The 17,410-nt window shown below is 40.8% G+C and overlaps 1 protein-coding gene across 1 annotated transcript in view; it reads right to left on the minus strand.

The window, feature by feature from the left end:
* The window catches only part of LOC126204017 (serine protease inhibitor I/II-like), a 58,253-nt gene extending 56,043 nt beyond the window's left edge, over positions 1-2,210 (minus strand). The window contains exon 1 of the mRNA XM_049938446.1: positions 2,135-2,210. Within this exon, the coding sequence (XP_049794403.1) occupies positions 2,135-2,210 (76 nt within the window). The remainder of the gene's footprint in view (positions 1-2,134) is intronic.
* Between the last annotated feature and the right edge of the window lie 15,200 nt (positions 2,211-17,410).

The raw sequence follows: 17,410 nt of genomic DNA on the forward strand, positions 1-17,410 counted from the left end.
TCCAGAGGCTACTCAATAATTTTTCAACCGATTTAACCGATTGGTAGAATTTTTAGGTAATTTGACTCAACATTTTAGCTACGGGAAGACTGTTGGGTATTGACATTCAGCCGGTGTTTCTAATTACTTTTACGATTTGACGCAAGGACCATTCCACCTACCATTACCCACTTAATATCACTATTTCAAATTATAGTTGGTGCTGCGTAATCTTCAGATGTTATCTTCAAACTGAATAGGTCTCGTGAATGGTTTTCGCTATAGAGTCAGCCTTCAGTCCCTGTTGCAGCCTAATTCCCACAAGGTGCACCAATTTTGTATTTTCTTCACGAGGTAGATTGATGCACGTGCCTCTTTGTCAAAACGTTTAACAAATGGAAAGAACCAAACTCTGCGTCTCACTGTTATGCACAGTGATTTGTTGTCCAGAGCTAAGGGAGAATTATTGCGAATGAGCGACAGTGAAGAGGTGGCAGCAAGCAGCACGGGTCTCCTTATGAATGGATCGAAGACCGAGTATCTGATGATGACCAGGACTCATATCTATTCAAGAGACGAGACCTATTCCTAGCACTGGTAGTCGGAACCCGATTTTAAAAGGGTCAATAATTTTAAATATCTGGCAGTAATCTTCATAGAGAACGAATCGTGTAAGGCAGAAATCAAAGTGACGACTCAAGCCGTAAAGTGATCGAATTTCAGTCTGAATCAGCTTTTTAAATGACGCAGCCTCTCGAGGAATTTCAAACTCCAGCTTTACAAAACACTGATCCACCACAATGGGCTATGTGGTTGCGAAACGTGTAGTGTCCGGAAAAAAAAACCTTAAATAACCTTCTTGTTTTCGACTGGAAAGTATTGAGGAAGACCCGTTTTCCGGTACAGGTTGAGATCACTAGGGAATGGAGGCTCCGGTGTAATTGTGATCTGGTTGATATCTAAAACAGACCAGATGTTGTAGTTTTGATGAGAACCAAACAGGAAATATCGCTTGGATGGAGAAACGACACACTAAACGTAGTCAATGAGTGTTGCTACCAGGGCAGCAAACTAAGCAGGCAGAACACAATTCCCATAATGTAGGCTCCAACACAGCTGGGATTTAAGTACCAAAACCGCTGGATGATGATGTCATTTCAAAGAAATGGTTCCAATGTTACGCTAAATACCGGGAAACGTTAAGAAGCCATTGCATTTTCAAGCGACACTGATCACAGTTAGTGATTGTAGGAGCCAAAGAAAAGATATTACTTACCCTTACACTCATAAAACGAATGCTGGACGTTTATAGTTGTACTAGTGGTGTGATTATATTTTTGAAAGATTCAGTTCCTTGCTGAGGAGATTGTTTGCACCACTCTATGGCTCTGAGCACTGTGGGACTTAACTTCTAAGGTCATCAGTCCCCTAGAACTTAGAACTACTTAAACCTAACTAACCCAAGGACATCACACAACTCCATGCCCGAGGCAGGATTCGAACCTGCGACCGTAGCGGTCGCGCGGCTCCAGACTGTAGCGCCTAGAACCGCTCGGCCACCCTGGCCGGTACCACTCAATGAATATGGAAAATTGTTTCGTAGAAAAATTTATAGTCTTATTTGACAGACGTTACCATCTACCTTTGGATTCAGTGCAATCATATGCTACGTAAAAAACGACGATCATCTACTACGTTGGGAGAAGACTGTCTGGATTCATTCTCCTGACGTTTTCCATGTATAAACACGTTCAGCATTAAAGGTAAATGGAAAAGTAATCCTCCGTAACACGTTAAATTTTCCAATTTCTAAATAGAAAAGTAACCTGTCCCTATCACGTAAAATTTTCACCATTGGCAATAAGGGTTTTATGCTAATGCAACAGTAGAAACTCTTATATGCATTCACTAAATTTTGATTAGGGTTTGCACTAGCAGCTCCACTGCGGGTCTTTTGGGTATGTGGTTGAAGTAGGACTATATTGCTGACATACATACAGAGACACATATTTGGCTCAACAGTCATCTCCAAGTAAGTGTTTGCAATAATAAAGGCAAAAATCCTCTTTTGTGTCTTGATCTGTCAGTAAGTGTAGCGTCAAAATTTAGTATTTCTGGCCGACTGTTGCTGGTCTTCATCTCGAGTCCAACTTACCATCCGAAGCGTACGCCATGGTTGCCATGGCGGCACCTAGGAGGAGGGCGAATGCCAGCACCGGTGAGGTCGCCATGTCTGCTGACGTCGTCTGCCCGGCGGACCACTGGAAGGGCCTTTTATACGCCCCCGTTGTCCGCCTGCAGCTGCCCCCACCACCGGTCAATGAGTCTGCTCCAGACCGTCACTTGAGGATCGGGAGACGATAGCGCAGGTATCTGCTGGTGTACTGCGGTGTCTCTGCAGGTGTCAAGATGAGTATTCCACATTTTTAAATTATTATTCCCGTAATAATAGTGTTAGCAACCCTTCGGGGCTGGAACGTGTTTCATCGCTTTTTTTCTCTCTACAAGACTTCCATTCGTTCTCTCGTTCACATGACATTGTAGTATTTTTGGGCAGCTAGAACAACTTTGCATCCTTCTTCGAGATTTTTCTGCATTTAGTAACATATTAAGTTATTTTTACAACAACACGAACACGATGAAATACGCTGAAGTCAAATACTGTATAAAAAAGGAGGTGAACGAACACCATATAACATCTGTCCAATATTACTTTCCCCGCCGTTTTCGCAAATTGTAGAAAACATCAAACAGAAGTGGCTTCTTAATCATCTGTTTACAAATATTCCAAGGTGCTTCTTGAGGAATAGTAAATATTTTAGGAGGTGGTAGCATGGACTGATTCTAATAAAACACTTCAATCAAAATGTGAGTAATTTTTATTGACTACATGCATACAGTCATTATAGTGAAACCCAAACAAATACTTACAGGAGATCTGAAGCAAAGGAAAATGATTAAATTCGAAGTCGATATTCAAAAATGCAACCTCTGATATCAATGCACTTTCGAATTCTGCCGGCCGGTGTGACCGAGCGGTTCTAGGCGCTTCAGTCGGGAACCGCGCTGCTGCTACGATCGCAGGATCGAATCCAGCCTCGGGCATGGATGTGTGTGATGTCCTTAGGTTAGTTAGGTTTAAGTAGTTCGAAGTTCTAGGGGACCGATGACATCAGATGTTAAGTCCCATAGTGCTCAGAGCCATTTGAACCATTTGAACCATTTTGAATTTTGAATTCTCTTGACAATACCACGTGTGGCTCTTCTGCAGTTGTCTCTGCGCTCTCTTACGAAGGCAGTACTACTCATAATCCGAACGACAAACTTATTTGTTCTGTTTACTTTTTCTGTTTGAACTTTATCTTTCAACCACACCAACACGCAAAAATACATATAGGCAAAGTCCGGTGATTTTCTTGACCACGAAAAGTGCCCATTTCTGCCGATCCATCTTCCTTGCACTGTTAGCACTACATGACGCGTCGCCTGACGACTAGTATGTGCAGGTGCCCCGTCATGCTGGAAGCTCCTTTTCGAGAAAGTCTTCGGTAAAGGGGCCCTTTAAGACGATGCTGCAACACAACAAGCCCAATCAAATGATCGTCTATCGTATCACACTACACTTTTGCATAGATGTTTGGTGTTATCAAAAGAATTCGAGACTGCAGTGAAGTCGGAGACAGAATCTCTGGGCCCGCATCTCGTGGTCGTGCGGTAGCGTTCTCGCTTCCCACGCCCGGGTTCCCGGGTTCGATTCCCGGCGGGGTCAGGGATTTTCTCTGCCTCGTGATGGCTGGGTGTTGTGTGCTGTCCTTAGGTTAGTTAGGTTTAAGTAGTTCTAAGTTCTAGGGGACTTATGACCACAGCAGTTGAGTCCCATAGTGCTCAGAGCCATTTGAACCATTTGAACAGAATCTCTGAAAATCAACTTTGAACACATTCATTCGTTCGCTTTCATTTAATATCCTCTTTGTGTATTTGTTTGGGGTTACAGTCTAACAACTGTCTCTGGAATCAATTAAAATGGTCAAATGTAATGAGGAATGTGTAATTCGAGATAATCATTGCTAAACTGTCCTAAAATATTTACTATTCCTTCTGAAATACCACGTATATTTTCAAAACCGTGGTTTAAATCCCTAAAGGGTTGTGATATCGAGAAGACTGTTTACACGTATAGCGAGAATGTACTTAAATAGTTACACGATAAATTACGGGTTACTAGTATATCCTGTGACTTATCAAAGGCACTTGACTATTAATCGCAGTCTCCTTTCAAGTAAATCTGTGTATTGTGGTGGAATGCTGCAGACTGGATGAAATTTTATGTCATTGGCAGGAAACAAAGACTGTAATGGTAAACAGTCTTTTACTGGGCTATCATTACGCACTAGAAACTGATTGCATTTGATGTACCACATGATTCCATCAAGAGGCCCTTCCTGTTTCTTTTGCCTATTAATCTCCTTTTTGCAGTAACATTAGGAGATGAAAACCTTATTTAGTTTGCAGTTGCTATATACTTTCCGATACATAGCGAATAAAGTACTGTTTTAGAAGAACAGATTAACGAACCCTTTATGGAAATTAACAAGTTTTTCCTTGCCAATTATTTGTCAAAAATTCTGAAAAGATACATTACTTACAGTTTACAACATATAAGAAGTTTCCTCGCAGTATATGTCTAAAATATTATAAGAAGTAAGTAGAACAATTTGACAGAAAGATGACAGAATTATATTTATCGCCAAAACCGTTAAATTTTGTGTTTTCCTTCTTTGTGCCAATTTTCTCATTTAAGCAGCCAAATAAATTTACGTTCTATGCAAACATTTTATGAGTTCAAGTGCATATCTGCTAGACGTGATAAAACAGTTTTTATTTAAAAAGTCTTAATGATTGCTTGCCTTGTCTCCGTTTCCCTCCTTTCTCTCTCTTTTCCCTCTGTCTCGTTTTTGAATTCGGTGTGTGTGCTTCACTTTCTTCCGTATCACTCTTTAAACCACGGTGTGTGAGGGGAGAGAGGATGGGAAGAGGCAGGGAGGAAAGGGAGAGAGAGAAAGAGAGAGACGAGAGGATGGAACTAGAACGGGTAGAAATAGTGAGCGAGAGAAGGAATGAAGCAGAGAAGAGGAAAAGAAAAAGAATGTAACGGGTAGGGTGTGAGAAAGAATGACAAGGCGAATGAGGAGAAGGAGCAGTGGAAACAAAGCAGTACTTCAGGATCACACTAAGAAAGGAAAAAGAATCTGGTATTATGTATGAGAGATGTATTAAGACTGATTATTCATTTATTGTGTTCAGGTAGTTTTTGGTTCAAAATGGTTCAAACGGCTCTGAGCACTATGGGACTTAACATCTATGGTCATCAGTCCCCTAGAACTTAGAACCACTTAAACCTAACTAACCTAAGGACAACACACAACACCCAGCCATCACGAGGCAGAGAAAATCCCTGACCCCGCCGGGAATCGAACCCGGGAACCCGGGCGCGGGAAGCGAGACCGCTACGTAGTTTTTGGAATCATTTACATTGAAGCAGGGGATCTACATACCAGTCACATACAAAATATATTTCCTCAAGCTTCTAAGTCGGAGAAACACTTACGCCGAAGTTAAAGATATAATCTGAATAACAATAACATTATTAAAATCAGAATAAAAATACGAAAACGTATGGTAGCGGCCGATATTCGTAATAGCAAATGTATAGTACTTTTGGCGGCAAGTTAGTTTCGTCTGAATAAAAGTAATCACGGCAGAGAAGAAGGTTGGAAAGACAGTACGTATAAGGTTGAAGTAAAAGATTTCGAGGAAGTGTTATCGAACGACACAGAGAAGATTGCGCTTTCATCAAAACGATTTTTTCTCTGTACTCTTCACAGAGAAGTATTTTAATTAGAGATGAACAAGAATAGCAGACAGTAGGAAAGTAAAATGTGTGGTAGCCTTTACATTTGGCCGCTCATATTAAAATATGACGCTGGGACGTATTCTAAAAGACATACTTGCAGAAGTATTGCACACAAAACTAGCGAACACCAATTACAACTAGCCAGAGCTCTTAAGCACAATTCCTCTCAGAATAATCATCGAATATTCTCAGAATTATGTACAATATTACTTTTAAGTGTAAAGCATGTATACTGTAGTGTGTTGAAGAACAACGAAATCAAAATTTGAAAACACGTGTTTTATCTAAGTGATCCGAAGGTCTTTGCTGAAGAGGGAAACTAATGTGGATGCTGTTCGGGTTTAGGGGTGCAAGAAATTTTCCTAATTTGGAGTAACAAATCTTCCTTTTTGTAGGAAACTTAATGTAATTAAATTTTATACTTTGATGCGCTGGAGGCCACGGTTTTGGGGTTATTCAAGAACGTTCATAGCGCTCCCTCATACCACTGTACATATATATGTGACTGCACGAATTATTTCCCACATTCGACCTTGTTTTAGTCTTCATTGACTGGCCTTATTACGCTGCCGGATTCGTCGAGCACTTACAAATTGTAAAATTGACCATTATATAAATTTTACCTAAAATTGTTGTGAATTTTAACAGCATAAACTAAAAGATTTCGTCGCTGTATTCGTCAGGCCTACGAAAATACTGTGCTTGTAACGGTTAAGTTTGAATCGAGATGTCAACGTAATTGATTGTAGAGTGGTGTTTACAAAAATTGTTTTTCTTTCATGACATTCACGGTACGTTTAAATTAACGTTAACGAAATAGTCCACTATTCTGGTGGCGTAATAGCCCGATCAATAGAGACCAAAGAAGGCTGAATATCGGGAATACTTGTAGATTCGGAAATTTTTGTACGTTGGTAGGAGGGGGTACCACGAACGACATACTATAAATAATGGCTGGTGAGAAATGGGTGTGGGGCTGGAGGTGAGTTTGAAGGTCACTTTTGTACATTTTTGTGGACTAAATCGAAAAACGTGGCCTCCGGCGTATCCAGGGTGAAAATTTACCTACATTAAATTTTCAGCTTATTTTTTCTGTAGGAGTATCAGTTTGCGCTTATCGAGCCAGAGAATACGAAAGCCGCTCGTGGGACAGCTTTAACATTACGGGTCGCATAATCCTCTGTTCAGTATACAGATCAATGATGTACACCAAATATTTCGTGAGCTGGCCCTAGAGGCAGGATTAGCTCATACGACTGCGCTTCAAATTCTGAAGTAACACATCGGAATGAGAAAAACTGCGTCATGTTAGATGAGACATGTGCCAAATCGTACGATCCAATCCTGAGACGCCGTCAGTACGAGTTACCAAGGTGATCGAAAGTTTGTCGGAATCTCAACAATGTGGATGTTGATTCTCATGTACGACTTTGATTCTGTTACCCTAATGCAGGGGTGTACAGACTTGCTGGTATAGCGGCCGCAGACCCTTCTCTGTGACTTCGTAGCTGACTCACAGAAGAGAAAGGGAGAGAGAGCGAGAGAGCAGCACCACATACAGAAAATGCAGTAAACAGACTTCCTTGTTATCTCCTTACGCTATATTCCTCTGAGATGGCTACAAAAACTTTAAGGGAAATGGTATTCTGCACTGATTACACAAAAAACTGTTTCTCGGTCCGATCCAGCTATCCCGAAATTGCCGCTTATCGCCCTTTAATTAGCCCTTCCTACTTAGTGCTACCGTAACTATCTATCTATCAATGTATCTATTGCTTGCGCCTGTGTCCCGCATTGTGCGCGGGGATGGCGTGGTTAAATCGGATTTGGCATGTTAATTGGAGGGGGTCGCCGGATGCCCTTAATGCCGCCACCCCGTACCCCACGGGACGAAATCAAAGTACCCCATCTGTCTGTGTCTAGTGTAAATCATGGAAAAGTGCGGATGTGTGTCAAATGTCTGTGAGTCGTGTAACTGAGGCGGGACGTGGGGACCAGTCCAGTATTCACCGAGAGGGATGTGGAAAACCGCCTAAAAACCACATCCAGGCTCGTCGTTAATCCGGCGGGCGGATTAGATCCGGGGCCGGCGCGCCTACCCGAGTCCAGGAAGCAGCGCATTAGCACTCTCGGGTAACCTTTCGGGTTTAGTGCTACCTTAACTATCCTAGGTTTAATTTTAGACTTTCACCAGGTGAGGACAGCGAATCTTTCCAAGAAAGCTTATGAGGAGGAAGACAAAAATACCGCACAAAATGCGTTCATGTCTACAATTTTTCCTACAGGGCCGAAGAAAGCGGCCAATTGTAGCATGCTCCGGAAAAAAAAAAAAACAACGGCTCTGCATCGTGTATATGTCTTTGTGCGTGTAATTCGTTCCTGCAGATCTTCCTCTACTTGAAGAGACGTCCAGTAGATTATATTCATCATGTGCTCTCCACAGGAAAGGTATTCTTGTGGTAAACAGGCTTTCCGAGCGGGCGCACCTGGCTGGTAAGTTCTGGAACAGCCAGAACAGAGTTCGCAGGATGCCGCTGATGCGGAAATGCTATCTCGCCTGGAATTTTCAACGTCACGCTCGCGATAGCTAACTCCGGTGCTACGTGATCCCCTCCAAACGCCTAGGACCTGGGACGTGCCTATCGGACGTTACGCGGCGTGGTCGCGTACGTGATTGGAACAATTCTCAGTAGGAATGCCAAAAGAAAACAACGTGTAGAATGTAAAGTCTCGTGTAAATCGAACTCAATAGTGACAGAACACTAGCTTCGTTGGACAAGGAAGGGAAAGATCGAACACGGCCTGTTCGAAGGAACCAATCTGGAACTGGATCTACAGCAACACCGAAAATCGAATGTGAATAGTGCGAGCCAAGTAGGTAACCAATGAGCCATCTCGCTCACTGACTGGCTGCAAAGACTGAAATAGGACTCGCGCAACAATTTGCGAATATTGAAATTGACCATCGCATATGTATTGAGGAGCCGCAGTTGTAACACGACCTGCCCGCATCTCGTGGTCGTGCGGTAGCGTTCTCGCTTCCCACACCCGGGTTCCCGGGTTCGATTCCCGGCGGGGTCAGGGATTTTCTCTGCCTCGTGATGGCTGGGTGTTGTGTGATGCCCTTAGGTTAGTTACGTTTAAGTAGTTCTAAGTTCTAGGGGACTGATAACCACAGCAGTTGAGTCCCATAGTGCTCAGAGCCATTTGAACCATTTTTTGTAACACGACCGCTTACTATTAAATTAGCAATTCACCCATAATGTGACTCCTGTGGAAGGATTTGGAATGATCGTGAACGTGTGTAGTGAAAATGTATCGGACTGTTTTCCATTTCTCGAAACATTTCTATTGAAAGAAAGCAATAGCGGAACACAGGGGAATCAAATAAAATTTGCATTAGTAGCAGTAACTACGTAAAAGGGAACGGTGCCCAGCCTAATTAGGCAGATTGGTACCAAGTACTAGCACTGTTCACAAATAAAATTAAATATTGGTATTTAATTTACTTAACACTGAAATTCTGTTTTGCAAGTAAGATACAAAGCAGGAGTGCAGTTTAGCAAGCAATGTGACAACAATTTGGCTTGAAGAACACGGAAGTAATGTTATTCGTTTTGGCAACAACTAGCTCTCAATAACACTTACTATCTGTACATTATAGTAGAAAGCTAATGAACATTACACATAAATGATTACTAATTGTTCTGGAATACTAACTTGGACAAGAGATAATTTTATCAGTTTACTTACTGGAAAATACTGTCATTGAAATGTTCTATATTTTGAGTATTGTTTATTTCCTCAAGGAGAGTTCACACAGCAGTTAATGCTAATGCTGGCCCTACAAATTCCATAAGCCAGTAACTATTCTGAATAATCCCAGTTTTATGCTAATAATTTAAGTGCTGTACTGACATTTCAATTAGAGTAACGTTTAAACAAAACAGTTAAGATCATTTCCTTGTAATTGTACTTTGGTGGAACTTTAACCATCCTTTTAATAAAACATCTTGGAATACTTCAGAAACAGGGCGCACTGAATAATTTATCAAGTTCAATATTCCACAAAATGTAGTTAAAGAAAGCAATTATTTTTCAGAAGAGGGGCCTGCATCAGTAAATGAAGAGATTAAGTGTGGGTTTTGGACATAAAGCTTAAAGAAAATGGGATTATTATTTGAATAAGAAAACAAATGCCTGATCCTTGCAAGTTTACAGTACTCAGTCAATAATTGGAGACGAAGGTGGCGGCTTTGACGATTTTCTGTGGCTAATCAGAAAGATACCAAAGGTGTTCATGGCTCTAGCCGTATATCATGGTCTGAAAATTCATGGCGGCGGATTTTCGTAGTACAGAGGCAACCAGTGTATGCCATGAATAACATGCCAAACTGCTTCCGCATCCGAGACTACATTATACAATCTCGCTGCCCTTCCTTGCTCGTTCGCATCCACCTTTCCTGTTCCTGTATTTCAGTTTCGTTGCAGAAGAACTTCCCTCCATGTTTCAGATGATTACAAATCTGCTTTCCACATGTACGAACAAGTATTACAAGTAAAGTTATAACATTCCAGTTTGTTTACACAACAACATTTTTAAAATTACATTTTTAAAATTACATCCATAGATTAATTACAGTGACATAACTAGCGAATAAAACATTTATTTACAAAGATACCACATTAAGTAAAAAAAGACACTGAAGTTATATATGTCTAGACAATATCGATATTGGTGTTACAAATGCGCGCCGCGCTATATCCCTAGGTGATCGGGTGCAAAAATTGAAAGAGGCCTCTTGCAATAAGGTGTGAATGTTGAGACTGACCACGACACATCTACTGAGAACTCCCAATCGCTTGAGGTAGTGTACGGACTCAGCGCAACCAAGAAGTATGTGTTTCACCGAAGTAGGTACCAAGTAATAATACACTGCAGCACAGTAATGATAAGAATCATATAACAGTATTACCTCTGAATTGCACAATTAGCTATTGGGTCAATAAATCAAATGTATCAGTAGTTCCAGAAGTCATGATATGGTATGAACGAGGTCCTGTGTGCTTTTTCTGGATATTCGTGCCCCACATGGCCTTTTTTGTTTGTTTATGTATGTATTTTGAGCACTGATTTTTCTTTTGTTTTTTTTCGTAAATTTTATGCTGATCTTTAGCAAGGTAGTATCATCTGTCTTTGTCTTCTGTCGTTCATTTCATATATCTTTTGTACTTTAACCTGTTGTGTTAACTGGTATCATTTCCTCCCTCTTCTTCTTTTTACTTTAGCCACCCCTTCTAAAGTAGTGTCTTCTCCTCTTCTAACCAATTACATTTTATTTATAAAATCTCCAAGTTGTTTGTCTTTTCCCATCATTCCTTCTGAATACCTTTTCGTCCTGCACCCCTTCTGTCCACAATATCTTTGCCATCATCCTACATACCACATCTGAAACGCCTCGAATCTTTCTTTCATCTTCCTTCCTTACCATTGACGTTTCTGCTACATACTACACCACGTTCAAACATAGAAATGAACCAGTCTTTTTTTCATTTGCTCGTTCAATTTTCTACTCAGTAGCTTTTCTTCCAGTCGAATACTTGCTCATTTGAGGGTTGTCTACTCAAAGAAATGCCTAGGTGTTACAAGTACGAACAATTTAAATTGGAATCAACACACAGAAAATGTTGTGGGCAATGCGAATCAAAGACTGCGTTTCGTTGGCGGAGTACTTAAACGATGCAAAAATCCATTAAAGGAACGGCCTACACTGCACTTTTCCATCGTCTTCTGGAGAACTAATGCGCGGTGTGGGTTCCTTACAAGATCGTATAATACTACAACACAGTGCCTTTGAATTGCCAATTAATTAATTAATTCTGTATGCACTTTGTTAATTTTGTCGATTTCAGCACCTAAAAAACCGGAATGTATTTACGAAAAACCATTGGAAAAATATATCGTGAAACTTTGTGGTAGGAACGCTGCCAAAGTCGTTGAAATTGGTATCGTATAAAATCCTAAGAAGGTGTTTCAGATATGGTAATAATATAGTTGGACGCAAATGCGCGCAGACAAAGAGACGGAAAGAACAGATTAGCTGAAAGTTATCGGTGGTGAAGTATGGACGCAGTGTAGACGTAACAGAGTGTGTATTGTCGAAATGGTATTTTAAATATGGCAAGACGTCGTAAATAGTTGAGCGAGTTTATATCTGGTCAGAGCACAAAACACGCGAGAAACATAGGTAGCTGAAGGACTGGAAGAAGAGTTTAGTGTGCCCAAAGTTTTTAAAATTTGCCTATTGCGGAGGAAGAGCATGTTGCCACTACCATTGCAACCGAACGCATTACGTCGCACCATCAGCAACTCGCCTAAAAAAAGATCGAGCCATTTAGCTGTTTAGTTAGCTATGTATAGGACTTGTCAGCAATGGGTGAGATGCAACATTTTGAATATTACAGTGTTTTGAGTTAAACTATAATGGACTTGAGTGGTACTGATTTCCACTCCACTAATCATCAATAGGATCCTATCTTTCCACCGATATTACCAAGTGAGTCCAAGTGAAAGACATAACATTATTTCATTTGAGAGAAATTTAATTGCACTTGTAAGTTAACTTAAATTCACTCAGTTCATAAAACCAGGTGCAGTAATAATTAACTAAAGTTCATCGGGCGTTATTGTACTCATGCTGCAACCTAACACAAACTAAGTAATAACTGTGCAAACTAAAAGTAACCTCATATTACTGGAAAAGTAAAGTGAAGATTCAATTTTTACTATGTTTGCAAATATGTGATGTGTTTTGGTTTTCGTAAGAGCGATGTAGCAAAAATACTTGTAGTTATTTAATGAAACTATTACGAGTTTTTCTCAAGTACTATTTAGTATAAAACAGTGATCAGTCACGGGTTTCTGCTTCACAATACCGGACAACAGACAGCACTACAGTCTGCGATGTTATGCACTACATCTCGTATCACGTAACGCTAGTAGGTAGTAGGCATCGAGTTTTATTACTTACAAAGTATTCCAGTGATGCACAGCTAATTACCTTAAACGCATCTTGTCCTGAGTGGCTTTTTCGTTCAAGCTAGCGCGCGTGCATTTTTGCACAGTGTTAGCTAACACGGAGCATTAAACCATTACTATACGGAAGAGTAATGCTAATTTTCGTGGCTTAACAGCAAAATTATTTTCATTTGCAAACGACTCTCATTTTGTCTCTTAATACAAATACAATGTTAGATAATTCGTACAAAGGAAGAACAGTGTTGGGCCAATGAACGAATCCCGCGAGACTCCCATTCTACTCGTAAGATCATCCCATGCAGGAGACGTATCGTCTCTGTGTAACTCGAACACTCTAGGCCAAATTTTTGTGGGCTGCTTCTTAACAGGCACGTCCTCAACTACAACCTCCAGAAAATCGGATCTTGTGTAATAGATTATTAGGATGACACAGTCTAATGTCTTCCATAACTCACAGCTTAATACGTGATGCTTGATCACATAAATATTATATCGTGTACCTAGTAAACGTATAAATAGTTGTCTCAGAATAGTCTTTAGATAACTTCAGCTCGTGGTTAATCATTAAATTACAACTTAATATTTTATAAGAAAACTACTATAAAATCACGATTCACGACGGAAGGCGAAAATAGTAAGAAATGTTACAAAATCCAGATTATACTAATTCTTTTAGATTACATCAGGAGGAAATTGTGAAGAAAGAGACAGAAGACAGAAAATAAGGCGTAAAAAATGAGGCTCAATATCAGTGATCAGAAAGGAAGTTAAGGAACTACGTAATTTCAAAATATTCCTCCTGGGGAAACTAATTTCTAAATATTCTATGTAGGAGACGTTGGATGTAGGGTAGGATTTGTAGCAGCCGTTTCACTAAGAAGGTCGGTACTAATTTTCATTCCCATACTTTTATCATCCGCAAAAGGACAAAATTTGCAGCTTCTGACATATATGAAAAGGAAAAGAGAATGACAAATATACCGCGTCTGATTGCTCCAAACTCGAAATGCACATTGCGGTGTGGCAGATTATAGATCTGACGCTGTGTGGTTTCCTTCCTGCAGAGAAAATAAAAACGCTGAGCGCGTTGTATCTGATACGCTACAATTCCTTAACCCTGGAATGAGAATACCATACTCCTCAAATTCAAACTCTTTACCCACGTCACAAAAGGATTTCCAATGTCAATAATTTATCATTCATTGATTCAGAAGTACTCTGCAAACTAATGTAAAATGCATGGGCGAGGATAAGTCATTGCACCAGATATTAGGGAGAGCAGGATGAAGAGGTTAGTGTTTAACGTCCCGTCGTCATGGAGACCATTAGAGACGGAGCACAAGCTCTCATTAGGGAAGGATGGGAAAGAAAATGGGCCCCGTTTTTCCAAAGGACCCATCTAGGGATATCACGGAAAAACCTAAATCTGGACGGCCTGATGCGTGTTTCAGCCGTCATCCTCATGAATGCGAGTCCAGTGTGCTAACAACTGAGCTACTTCGCTCGATCAGTTATTAGGGCTTCCTGCCGCTACATTTAAGTATGGAGCGTGGGAAGAATGATTGCCGAAACGCCTCTGTGTATTATAATTCGTATAATCTTTTCTTTGACATTCCTGCGGCAGCGGTACGTAGGATGTTGTACTATATCCCATTCTTCATTGCTTAAATTAGGTGCTTTACACTCTGTAAGCAGGTTTTCACGAAATAGTTTGTGTCTATCTTCATTCATATGTGAATCTGAGATGCTCTCTCGTGGATAAAACAAACCTTTGACTATTTTTGCTACTCTCCTTCGTACATGTTGAATATCGTCTGTCAGCGCTAGTAGCTACAGGTCCCAAACTCTTGAGTAATATTGTACTATGCAAAGCACGAGTGGTTTCTAAGCTACCTCATATGTAGACTATTGAATTTTGCTAATACTCTACCACTGAACCAGAATTACCTACGATCTAGCCATATTCAAAACTATTAAACGCAGCCATTTGAATGGGGTGATTGATTCCAATTATGACTCACTGACATTCTGATCATAGAATACTAAGTTTAAAGTATCACATTTTACATTTCTGAACATAGTTGCCAACCTTTGTACCACTCTGAAATCTTATCAGTATCTTACGATGATTAACTGACATTGTCAACTGTATTGGACGCAGCCTGCGTATCTAAATACGGTTGTTCTTAATGCAGAAACTTAATCGTCTTGATCGCATAAAAATGCAAAACTATTACTGGTTACAGTGAAATTAAATCGCCACTTTCCGATCATTTGTATCTAAATAATTTTTACGGGGCCAAATTAACTGAACACACAGAGACGATATTCCATAATACCATCTCTCCTCATATGGTAAGAGAATAGCTGTGTAAACAATGCACAAATCATGTGAAGATGGCGATTTAATTTCGCTGAAACACTTAATCATTGTGTGTTACAATGCGATCTGGGCGAACAAACTTCTGTAATAAGAAGAACAGTCGTGTTTATCAAGATCTGACAATGTTTGTGCATCTTTTTCAGACTGTACTTCAGTGTACAGTAAGTAACCGAGGCATCCGCGAAAAGTCTGAGGCTACAGTTAATATATTCTGAAAGGTCATTAATGTACAGAAAGAACACCAAAGGTCCTCCATACCGAGAAATCCTCTCGATAACCCTCGATAACAAGACAAGACGTACTGAGTCAAATGCTTTTCGAAAGTGAAGAAATACTGCCTATACCTGACTGCCTTGACGTATGGCTTTCAAGGTGTCATGATATGTATGTTCTAAGCAAAATTTTGAGGGACAGGAAAGATCCAGCGTGTTTCGATAGCAGTGTGACAGAGCTGCCACGAAATCAGAGAGAACTTCACTGCAGTTTTTATAGCTAGCCGAAGTCTCTCATACTAAAAGTGAACGAAACCAATGTTAGAGTAAGGAATCGACAGATAGGGACCATAATAATGTAGAAGCGGAGGATGAAATACAGATGACGAAATATTAAACACCTTTTGGAACACAGTCTGAAAATTATCCACCACTTAGTAATAAAGAGCACGTGTAAGTACGAGGTGTGATCAAAAGGTAACGGAAGTTTTTATTTTTCTTAAATAATATTTATTTATTCATCAACATGAACTTTGTCCCCGTCAAAGTAATCCCACTCAAATATAACGCACTTGAGCCAGTGCTTTTTCCAATCTTGGAATCACTGCTGGAAATCACTTTTGTTCATGGTATTCAGCTCCTTCAACGATCCTGCTTTTATATCATCAGTGTTGACAAAATTACGTTCTTTCATGGTTCTCTGCAGCCTCGGAAGAAGAAAGAAGTCGCAGGAGGCCATGTCCAGCGAATACGGAGGGTGAGGCAACATAACGGATTTGTTCCTTGCCAAAAAATCACGAACAAGTGTTGAGGTGTGAGAGGAAGCATTATGATGATGCAAATTCCACGAGCGATTTTGCCACAATTCTGGTCGGGTTCTTCCGATTGTTTCACGCAAATTGCTCATAACTTCCTTGTAGGGTTATTGACCGTATGACCATAACGCAGGTACTCATGAAGCACTATCCCATTGTAACGGAAGTAATAGAACCCAGTATGTCGTCTTCGACGGCGAGCGTTCATCAGAGACAGGGGTCACATCAGGAGTGCCCCATGGCAGTTAGACACGACCGTTGCTATTTTCTATATACGGAAATGACCTGGTAGAAGTGGTGGGCAGCAGCGTGCGGTTGTTCACTGATGTTGCCGCGGTGTACAGGAAGATGTCGAAGATAAGTGACTGTAGCTTGATACAAGATGACATAGACAAAATTTGTTGCTGATGGGAGGAACGGCAGACGTCTCTTAATGTAGAAAAACGTAGTTAAAGCGGATGAGTAGGAAAAACAAACCGCAATATTCGGATACAGCTTTATTAGTGTCCTGCTTGGCACAGTCACGTCGTTTAAATATCTGTGCATAACGCTGCGAAGCGATATGAAATGGATCGAGCATGTGGATATTGCGGTCGGTAAGGAGAATGGTTGATTTCGGTTTATTGGAAAAGTGTGGTTTATCTGAAAGCAGACCGCAAACAGGACGCTAGTGCCATCTGTTCTTGAGTCTTTCGGTTGCGCACCAAGACGAAGCAATTCAGAGCCGGGCTGCTAGGTTTGTTACAGGTAAGTTCCAACAGCAAGCAAGTGTCACGGATATGCTTCGAGATCTCAAGAGGGAATCCCTGGAGGGATAAAGAGATTCGTTTCGAAGAACACTACTGAGAAAGTTTAGAGGACGGATTTGAAGCTGACTGCAGAACCATCCTCTCTGGTTTCGGGTGGCTAGCGGAAATGGTTGTGTAGGCTGCAGATTCCTTGACTTGCGTCATCGGGCGGTGGGTTTCCGTGTTCCGCTTAATAGGTCAGCAGTCCACTACACGCAGGAAGCGGCTACACGGGTAACAGGGGCTGTGTGGAAAGGACTGGGCGGTTTTTTAGGTTAGA

This window comes from Schistocerca nitens, chromosome 9, assembly GCF_023898315.1.
Source record: "Schistocerca nitens isolate TAMUIC-IGC-003100 chromosome 9, iqSchNite1.1, whole genome shotgun sequence".
NCBI lineage: Eukaryota > Metazoa > Arthropoda > Insecta > Orthoptera > Acrididae > Schistocerca > Schistocerca nitens.